The sequence below is a fragment of the Orbicella faveolata genome, unplaced genomic scaffold (genome assembly GCF_042242905.1).
Source record: "Orbicella faveolata isolate gen_17 unplaced genomic scaffold, um_ofav_v1 contig_14, whole genome shotgun sequence".
NCBI classification, from domain to species: Eukaryota; Metazoa; Cnidaria; class Anthozoa; order Scleractinia; family Merulinidae; genus Orbicella; species Orbicella faveolata.
Genome location: NW_028301541.1, coordinates 704,769 through 715,754, shown reverse-complemented (window position 1 = coordinate 715,754; position 10,986 = coordinate 704,769). Strand labels below are relative to the sequence as shown.

At 38.4% G+C, this 10,986-nt stretch overlaps 1 protein-coding gene across 10 annotated transcripts; it reads right to left on the bottom strand.

The window, feature by feature from the left end:
* Positions 1-342: 342 nt before the first annotated feature.
* LOC110062705 (CUB domain-containing protein 2-like) lies at positions 343-10,017 on the bottom strand. Of its 10 annotated transcripts, none has more exons than XR_016206295.1 (11): positions 9,836-10,017; positions 7,255-7,521; positions 6,474-6,848; positions 5,361-5,711; positions 4,485-4,715; positions 3,544-3,894; positions 3,246-3,323; positions 1,869-1,960; positions 1,653-1,700; positions 1,421-1,482; positions 343-910 (listed from the first exon to the last, which is right to left on the bottom strand). XR_016206295.1 is itself a non-coding variant. In XM_089286115.1 (11 exons), the coding sequence occupies exons 1-10, from the start codon at positions 9,903-9,905 to the stop codon at positions 1,437-1,439; spliced, it is 1,902 nt and encodes a 633-aa protein (XP_089142241.1). In that variant the 5' UTR covers positions 9,906-10,017; the 3' UTR covers positions 343-910; positions 1,434-1,436. The 10 variants fall into 10 exon arrangements, 5 of the variants coding, with proteins under 5 accessions (XP_089142241.1, XP_089142242.1, XP_089142240.1 ...); XM_089286115.1 differs by having other exon boundaries at positions 1,434-1,482; positions 1,869-1,953; XM_089286116.1 differs by having other exon boundaries at positions 3,557-3,894.
* Positions 10,018-10,986: the final 969 nt, after the last annotated feature.

Here is a 10,986-nt window from a genome sequence, read left to right as displayed (position 1 = left end):
ATTAACGAAATGACCTAAGAGACAGTTCTGCTTTCATCGAATTTGGAAGAGAATTTCATAGTCTAGCACCACGATATGAAAAACTCTTCCAGTGGATATCTCGTGGACAAAACAAAACTTCAACAAGTGTCCAAGCCACTAAGAAAGTCTTACTTACATGTATAGTGGGGTATCACAATGGAACAGTTTGCCAATTAACCTACGGAAAATAGACTCTCTTGGGCGCTTCAAAGGTGAAATCAAATATTCTTATGGCGGATGCAATCCTTGAGAAATTGGACTTTCGCTCTGGAATGCCCTCGAAAATGAACGTAGCAAGAAAATATGCGAAGGACAAAAAACTATTGATAACCAAGTATGTTCCACTTTATTTCAGCTTTAATCTAAATTACATTAAGGTGAAAAAGACAACTGTAAACTATTCAGATGTGATGAACTATATTGGTATATTTGCTGAGAAGTTGTCAGGCATGTAAAACAGAAATTGCGCAATAAGTACAACTGAAAACAACGTTTCCACACCGCTAAAGAAATCTTTGTATTTCGCTTGTAGAGGGCATACATTGTTAGTAAAAAGGTCCGTTATTGGTTAACTTATCTTGGGGTGATAAGGGGCGTACATGCCCTGAACTCGAAACCATGGTGAAGGCCTTTTTAAACTTTGCGACTTAAAGTGGCATGATTAAAACGGTATCTATTTGTCTTTTTGAAAACTTGCATCCTTGTCAGTCTTGTCAGTGAGACCCTTTATTTCCTGTTTGGCTTTTCGTTGTTCAATCATTGTCTTTCCGAGCTTTTGCAGGCACCGTTTATTTGAAGCAATCAAACTCCACATTTGATCTAAACTTTCTTTCGATCAGCTCGCGAACTTGCAATAAGCCGGCCTCCGGGCTTCCTTTTCCAATCGGAGCTACAAAAAGACAAAGAAAGAGCAAATGCTGACTATGAGTTTAGGTTTGGTCAGAAAAATTAAGCGCACTAGTCTAAAGTAAGTATAGTATGCACTCATGTTGATCATGTTGATAAAAATAATGACAGTATCAAGTTTCAAAAACAGAAAATAAGACAAATACGTAAAATACAATCACTAGGGTTAACTGAATATTTGCCAAAACAGTTTTGCAATGACAAAATTTCGAATCTCTACAATAATTTCAAGATCAGAATTGATACTTAATGTTATGACAAGAAATGGTTCTGAAATGATATAGGGGTGACTGGTTTCAAGATATCGATAACTGGCCATTACTGTGTTACGTGTGTTATGTCTGGGATGTGTTTCTCGTATAGGATATCATTTCATATATACCCACTGCCAGGTATTTCACACAGTGACAATCTAACAGCCCGACAATTGTCTTCAAATCTAATAATAATTATAATTTTTTAGAACTGGAAAATGCAAGAGGGTTTTGATTACCTTTGATGCTTACTTGTCATAAATCTGTATTTTCAACTGACCCAGCTGGTTCGCTGGTTAACCTAAAAAGCAGTAAAATACAAGCCTTTATATACCAGCAGAGGTGGTGTTGTTTGTTTCAAGGCAGTAAGCCGACTGAACGACCTCAAGAACATACTTTGTTACTCTATCAAATCTGTGAACAATTTAAAGGACCATTTTACTTTTTTGTAAAACAAAGTAATAAAAACACCTTAAATGAATTTCATCGTCTGTTCCTTCAACTCTTTTCCTCCTTTTCCTGAAACAAACAAATTCACAAATACAGTACAAATTTTTGGAAACAAATAGCAAGGTATGATGAACAATGACGTTTGATCTTCTTGCAATTTTAAAACCTTAAATAAGAAGAATCCCAATTTTAAAACTGTTTATTCTGTTTTTGATTTCATACATTATATGCGATTACCTCATATAACAGATTCCAGCTACAAGCAGGGCAGCTATAAGAATTGCTGACACCACGGGAACAACAACAACTACCCCATTTAAACCTGTAAACTAAAGGTAACTAGAGCTTTAGGTTTATTGTTTTTTCACCAAAATATAAGAACAAATACATTCAGATAGACAAACAACTATCTTGCAAAAGGCAAATAAATCCAAAATACAGTGGAACCTCCGGTTGCGACCCTTTCGTAAGCGACCAGTTTTCCAAAATACCAAAAACTTCTGAGTCAAATTACTATACTTGGAGCCTCCTGTAAGCGACCACCTCTCGTAAGCGACCACTTTTAAAGCTAAAAGTTCGAAATTTTCTTTTGTTTTTAACCTCCAGTAAGTGACCACTTGTAACAGATAATAGACCAAAAATTGGATAATAAGGTGTTATTCTGTTCGCCTTATTAGGTAGTTAATCAGAAGCGAACCATGATACCCCGAATAAATACTTTGGAAATCTTAAAAATATTATTTGTGGCTACTAAAAGTTATTACATGGGTTTAGATAGGCATTGGCGCATGGGGTAAGTCTCTGCAGCACCATGTGCTAATGAGGCAAATTTGGATCCAATATGGCCTAAGCTCTCGTAAGCGACCACCTCCCGTAAGAGACCACCTAGGCTTGACATTTAAGGTGGTCGCTTACGGGAGATTAAACTGGAGTACGGGATGTGACGGGGGAAAGAAACAGAACTAGCGTGCCAATTGCAATGTAACCCCCTACTACACTCAGCATACACTTTATATATACACTAAAAACAAATACAAGCAAATAAAAACGTGATAAATATATAAATTAAGCAAGCCAAATAACTACAATAAGCGACAAAAGTGGTTGGGACACTAAGGAAATGATACTCTATGATATTTGCCCACTTAAATGCGTCTGGCGATAATTCTCTGATACCCCGCCTCTCCACCAATTCAATGTTATGCAGGTGATGTGGTCTGCGTAGTCTCAGAGAAACAAAATGTACGTTGTTGGGGGAGAGGGGAAAAACTGTTTCCAGGACTCTCAAAAGCATAATTTTACAGTTAAGTGTCTCAACACTTCTGTCTCCTATTGAAGAAGGGTAATAACATTAATTCAATACGATAATTATGGAGGAAATTTAAATCAGACCAAAAGTGTCAATTATGTACTATGCTGCCCATACCCTCATGGCATTTCTCAGGTTGCTTCTGAAATCTTAATCTATACTCATGGTCTCAGTGAACTTTCCTCACTGTTCTAGAGACTCTCTTGCCTCGAATTAGACTTTCAGGTGTACAAGTCGCCCTCGAATAATCTATAAGGGAAGTGAGGATGATTATCTTAGCAGAGGAAAATTGAGTTTCAGTATACCTTTTCTCTTTGGCTGCTTTTTTTCATCCTTCTTTCCACTTTCCTTTGACGCCTGTGAGGCTGCGATGGCACAGGGCTCTAATTGTCATGGAAGATAGTGTCACTTTAATTTTAATTCCACTAACTTATGAAAGGTTATCACTTGCATACCAGCTACTTAGCTATAATAGCAGAGTGTAGTGTTTGACTATTGGTTTGTCGACTGCCATGCCTTGTTATGTGTTGTTATATGCAAACGCATTCAGATCGAACACTATTGGTTACGAAAACGACCCTGCAAGGGTTCGTAAACACTCACCCGAATTACTAACCCCATAATATGAAACACTAAAGCCGTGGAAAGATCCCGCCTTGTCTGATTTGAATACAACAAATACCCGGTTTGACGAGATGCAGATTCCTTCCTTTGGGGGAGGGTGACCTCCGTTAAACTCCTCCAATGCCTCCCCTGTCGCATTCTGTCCATCGTACATGTAAAACGCGTCTCTGTTATTCTCATTTTGCAAACTAAAGCTTGAGAATATTAAGTAGATTTGTTGCGCTGTGGTAAGCGCGATTCTCCAGAAGCAGTACTGTCCATCCGAGTAATTTCTTGGACAGTTTGTTGACTGGAAAGTGCCATTGACTGCAGTTAGAGTTTCGTTATATCCTGAAAAAAAAAAACAACAACAACGACAACAAAAAAAAACAGAGTTGTTTTAAATTATCAACCGTTCTGGCCATTCGACTTTAAATTTTCCTTAGTATGTAACAGTCTCAGTTACCATTTCAGTACCAATTTGAATTTTAGACAACTGCACTTTACCACACTCCTCGTCCAAATGCCACCTTTCAGAACACAATAATGCTTTAACTCAAGTGCGTTTTCTTGTGCATCATTTGTGCGAGGTAGAAAACAATACTGTGAAAACAAAACTATTTTTGTATGTAGTCTATGATCAATAAATGATGGTTGAGCCCCTGGCCAATTATACTAAGATAATAAAACTATTCGCTCTCGGTTTTGTTCCACTTCCGTGATTAACCTGGAGCCTCACCGTCGCCAACTATTAGTCTATAGGAAGCTAGAGCTCCTGGTTTTAATGCTAAACAAACGATTTACGAAAATTTTAAACGAACACGAATCATTTTTTTCAAAAAACGAAGAAAAGGCTCGCCACCATAACCATACGTACTACTTGCAAAAAGTAGACGCTCGACAAGTCGGGTACTAAACATGTTTTATTACGTTTTTCTTACCTATCTTCGGCGGCACTTTAGTTGTCGATGTCCAAGGTTTTCCTCTGGGTGTCGTTTTTATCAGCGTATCTGTTGTAGGAGTAATCGGAGATAAATACGTTACTTCTGGAGTCATAGAAATAACATAAGACGACGACGCCATCTCCGAAGCTTGTGTAGAGGACGATGACGTTGATGTTTTAGCAGTCGTGGTAGAAACAATAGGCGAGGACGTCACTTTAAGAGTTTGTGCTGTAGGAGTAATCGGAGATAAATGCGTTATTTCTGTAGTACGCAGGGTCATAGAAATAACATAAGACCACGACGCCATTTCCCAAGCTTGTGTAGGGGACGATGACGTTAACTTTGAGGTTTTAGCAGTCGTGGTAGGAACAACAGGCGAGGACGTCACTTTCAAAGTTTGTGTTGTTGAAGTAGCAAAGCAGTGGACGATGACGTCAGTTTTGAGGCTATAGAGATCTTAGAAGTAAGGATATGCGGTGACGTGATACGTGCTGCTGAGGTTGGTACTTTCGTAGGTGTGACTCGAGGAACTGTTATATACGACGGGAACAATAAGTTAATTTAGCAAAGGAATATTGCAAAACTTTTGAAAGGTTAGCACTCCCCAATAGAACTGAAACACCGCATATAATTACCTTTTGGTTCCAGTAACTCTTATAATTTACATTTATGTGTACTGACTATTGCCATCACAAAAAGGTCAAAAATACGGTGAAGGACAAAAATGTAAATGAAAGAAAAAGGAACTAGGAATTTACTGTGCCGTCGTGCGTTGTCACGTGGTAACAAGCAGCCAAAAAGAATTTAGAGGTTTTTACTTTTAATTAAGTCCATGACATTACGAACAAAACTACGGAAGCTAATAAGACTTACCCGGTTTTCTACCAACAACATAAGAAGCGCTGAAGCCTTTGTATGAGTTTTTCTTGTCTGATTTGAATATCAAAAACATTCGGCTTGATGAAGAGTAGATTCCCTCCTTTGGAGGAGGGTGACCTCCGTAAAACACTCCTAACACCTCCCCTGTTTCATCTTCTCCATCATACACATGTAGCTCGTCAGTAGAACTCTCTATTTGCAAACTAAAGCTTTCAAACTTTAAGTGTATTTGTTGTATCGTGTTGACAATGACCTTCCACGAGCAGTACTGTCCATTCGGATAATGTTTTGGATAGTTTATTGACGTAAGAGTGCCACTGACAGCTGTCAACGTGTTGTTACATCCTTAAAAATAGGGAAAAAAGGAAGCTATTTGTCAACTTCAAGTCAACGTTAAAATCGTACGCTTTCGTCTGAGCAAAGTCACGGACGAAGGGTTAATGCTGGAAACGTCAGTTTCACTAACTCGCTACGGCGGTTAATTTACCTTTATCAGTTTCAATCTGATAACAACAAAGTGTTTCATTTGCCCGCCGACGCAGTCCAGCAGTTTGTACAGGTAATCGTATGAATACAAGTACAATTAAGGATTTATTCCACGAATGATACTTTAGTGAAAATTCTCCCAAAATTGCACCAGCCTTTAGGCGAGTACAATTTGAAAGATTTTTCAAATGCCACGAGTAATGCAAATCCTTAATTGCTCGAGTATTCATTTTATTTTGAGAAAATCAAGAACGCGCCAGCATTAATTTGCACTGCAGTTCAAATTAAAAAGGAACGATAAATTGGCCTGCTCTCAGTCAATCACGATGAAGTTATTTTCCCAGTTATTCTAGAAACTAATTCCCACCTTAATTTGACTGGAAAATAATATGGTCCCTATTACCCTTAAAAATAATTTCCCCCTATATATTTGGGAGTTTTAACTGGTGGACAGGTTTTAATTAGTAAACTATGAAAATGGCATTGCTCTATAGAGAAAGATGAATTCGCATGATAATTGTCATCTATAGTGGTTTTGCTATGGGAAGTCGTGCAGTCCTTTTTCAATTTCAGAGTTAAGATGCTTAGGAAAAATGTTCGCACTAATTTATGTTTTCTCACCCTGGTAGTAACAGTAATAAATGGTGGGGTGCATTTTTCCAGCGTTGTAAGGATACGAGCCATTTCTTTTGTCGTTCTCCTTGTTACGTGTAAAATAATATATCCACTCCAGACTAGTTACTGCCCACTTAACCATCTGGCATTTCGCTGACTCGTAAGCCAGCAAAAAAAATGGAGATTTAGAAGGAAGGGGGATAGGTTCGTCTTTATCTCCGTCTGTTCTACAACAGAAGTTAATCTCTGTGTACTGCGAATATCTGCCATCAGGAAAAAATCCATCTTTTTCATCGTTACTATAGCTGTCAGCCCAGAAGACCCATCCAAGTATCAAGCCTTTACGACAACGGTCGCTCCCTTTATAAATGCAGTATTTCTCTGCAATGAGTGAAAAATTCCATTTAGGAAATAACTATATAGAGCTGGACGTTGAATAAAACACAGGGGCGGATCTAGGATTTTTTCAAGGGGATGGCCGGTACCTTGGGTTTGCAGAATGAATGGAGCGTGCCCCAAAATTGCTGCAATTTGAGAATTGGAACCTAATTGAGAACTGTTATACCAAATATACTAGCAATGCCACAAAGTAGAAATTACAAAGAGGTACCCGTCCAGAGCATTTGCCTTTATTTCTGCCATACCATTCACAATCTTTTTCAATTTTTTTTTTTTATGTTTTGCTTCTCCAAAAGGGGAATGGCTTACCACCCAATCCATCCTCCTCCCCCACCCTAAATCCGCCCTCGAAAACAAGCTAGCTAAGAAAACATAGCACATGACGAACCTCGTGGCCACGTTGGTCGCTTATACTTGAAGTCCTTTGTTGTGTCTTCTTTCATGCAGAACGATCTATTGACTCTGAAGATATCTACTTTTCCATCAATGTGGAATTCCAGTGACCTTGAGTTGTTTGATTCTGAACCATTATTTTGATAATGGTAATCATCACGCTGAAGCATCCATCCCGTATGCCAACGAAAGCCATCAGCCTGAGGACACCCGGCTGTAGGTTTGGGTATTCCGTATGTTCCAGCTGGCCATTGAATAGACCCTGTAAATTAATCATCATCATCATCATCGTCGTCATCATCATCATCATCAATTATTTGCCACGTAAATAATAAAAAAGGTATATCCTGACAATCCTCAAAAAGCGGCGAGAAGACCTCCAAAAGAAATCACCAGACTTATAACGGAGGCCACCTAAGAAGTTAATGTATTAATAATTTTAACTTCTGCAGGCGCGGCATGACCAATTCACTATTTTGTAAATAAAAATGTGATCAACTTTTTCTTAAAGTTGGAAAAGCTTGTTAAACGTGTTATAGATACTGGTAGAGAATTCCAAATTTTAAGGTCTTGGTGGAGTGTGGTAAATTGGCTAAGGTTTATGCGACAAAGGTGTGATCATGTGAAGTTTATATGAAATAATTCATATATGAACTGCGGTTGTAGATGAAAGTGAAGAATGATCATCGCAGTATATTTTCCAATTTAAGCAATTGGAAAGAAGAAGCCTGAAAAAAAAAAATCAGGGCTTCAACGGGATTAGAACCCGTGACCTCCGCGATACCGGTGCGATGCTCTACCAACTGAGCTATGAAGCCACACATTGGGAACGAGGCCACTTGATTGAGTTCATATCTTCCCGTGAGGAGTGAAATGATGTGAAGTTTATATGAAATAATTTATATATGAACTGCGGTTGTAGATGAAAGTGAAGAATGATCATCGCAGTATATTTTCCAATTTAAGCAATTGGAAAGAAGAAGCCTGAAAAAAAATCAGGGCTTCAACGGGATTCGAACCCCAAATTAAAGGGAAAGGGCTTTATTAAGTTTCTTCTGTCTCGATTTAAAGATAATATAGTTAGTTTTTTTTACACGTTTAACCCTGCATTATTAATCTCAGAGTCTTGTATTGACACAAAAGCGTAAATAGGTCTAAATACGTTTCGAGCGACTGAGTTCGATTGTGGTCCACTGAACTTGAGTAAACAAATGTTCGATACCCGAGCACTAGTGATCCCGATTGGATACTTCAGGTCACGTTTCCGAGAATATCACGCCAAATTCACATGATTCCTAGCAAAAGGGTCGTACAGGGGGGCCTCTCTGGTACGGTTCACGGATATAAAAATTTCGTTTTCCCGAATCACGAAAATACGCAAGTAAGATACTCTTTTTAATAACCTTTTCTTACACTAGAAAGAGTGTTTGAAGAAAACAAACTCGCGAATGGCTAAGTCAAGGCTCCATATTGCAAATCGCATGCCTAAGTCACTCTCGATAGACGACTCTAAACATTCGGAGGACTTGCGTCTCAAAATCATGTAGAATAGAGTGGTAAAATTACAAATATCGGTTAATAAAACAGGTTCTTCACGGGTCACGCAAAACCTCAGGTCACGAGTCACGAAGAATAATTTCCTCAATTCACGTTTCACGGAAAATAGAATCAGCCAATCACGCATCAAGAGAATACCCCTTTACGACCCTCTAGCAAGGTATGTTATCAGAGAACTCTAATCGACATAAATTGTCGAGAAGAAACTCCATTTCAGTCTACTTTTGCTGACTTGAATTGAATTCGATTGGATTCTTCGATTCGATTCCATTAGAGTATACTTTCTAAATCTTTCTATACAACCTTTTGCATTTAGAATTCTCCTTCGGTTGCTATAATTCAAGAAATTCCTTCAAAATTTAGCTGAATTTGGCCGCCCAACTCAAAGCGATCCATCGGCAGAACTTAGTTCAGGAGGTGTTCACGAAGTCCTGTAATAAACTTAGAATACTTTCGAAATTGACATACCGAATGTTGTATTACATCTTGCCGTAGAGTTTCAAAAGAACACGACCTTAAGTTAGAAGATTTAAAAGATCGAGCCTGGTTTAAAAAAAGTTATATATGATATTGCCCTTGAAATTGTGGTCACGTTACATTAGTTTTGTACCGCTTCTCCTGTCTGTTGTTCCTCCTTCTCTGATACTAAGTCACGTTTGAAGTAGCTATCTGAGGGCCGGTCGGTACATTACAAGATCTTCTAAAAACCTTAAGACTTTCGGTTCGCTTCTTTTCGAATGGTCGCTACTTTAGGAAGGTCGTTACTTTTCATTAGAAGTATACTATGTATCCTCGGTTGTCTTTTTCTGTTAAATACCATTATTATCACGGCCAGGATAACTGTGTCGTGTGCTTGGACTGAACTAAATTATTTTTCTTACAGTTATTTCCCTAACCTAGTATCAGAAACCATGCCAAATAATGCTGTCAAAGTTAGCAATGTAGTTTTAGCTTCGAGGTTGTTTACATTTCCCAACTTGTTATGCCTATAGTCTCGTGTACATGCTCTTTGAACCTACCTGATGATTGCAGGCTGAACAGGACGGTTATCGCACATAAAGTTTGCAACAGCATCATGTCTGGTTCCATAAACAAAGTACCAACGTTAGGGTAAAGTTAGGGTGAAGAGCGAACGCAAAGTGCTCCATGTTTACGCCATGATGACCTTTCGGTTTCTCAGAAATACAAGCACCTCGGGCTGAAGTGTGCGTTACATAGATCACGCATAAATTAATATATATTATACATTAAAACTAAGGGTCCAGTGGATATCTATGAAAGTGGAATAATTATAAAACTTCAACAACTAGCGTACTATTAGTTGAAGTAACAATCTAACGAATGATAAAAAAGTATAAAACTCAAAAACTATAATCATACATAAAAGCAACAAAAGGTGTGCTGATATAGATATAATTTTAGGCACGCGGAGATGAAATTGAATCTGCCCAAGCCACGTAAAAACTACCTAAAACGAGGTCTTACTTATAGCGGGGTATCACTATGGACCACTGAGTTTGATCCAGTCCATCAGGGCCCCTCACAGTAAAACAGATCCATTATCACCTTCACTAAGTAGGGTTTAGCTTACTGTGGTTATTGTAAATATACTAAATTCAAATCAAAATCAAAGACACGACTAACATACTAATAAAACACAAACAAATGAAATTCGGTAACTAAAAAATTCAAACACAAATAAAACAAAGAGTGCTACCCGGTAAGGTAACGGACTTGACTGATATTTATACCTAATCGCACCTTTTTGGCACGCCTCGGCGGCATATCAGGCGACTCTGGTCAATTCATGGTTCCTTTTATTTTTACAATCAAACGCAATCAAATTCAAACGCAAAAAATTGGGTGACAGGTAGGTGCATTAGGCGGGACTTATTACTTTGACGTTATTTTGTACGCGTTGAGGAAACTGAATTTTAACGACTTTACGTGGGTAAAGTGCAATAGAGGAAATGTGTGGGTAGCTTGTCTGCGCGAAAAAGTTGAACCAGATTCAATTTTTTTCCGTAGATGCAAGCCGTTCATACGTCTATTAACGCGAACGTGAGACTCAATGACTACACACCAACATCACGATTAGCCGTGCTAACAAATCAGCCATTGCAATACAAGTGTGAGACTATAAACCGTAAGTGGTTTTACTTCGAACCAC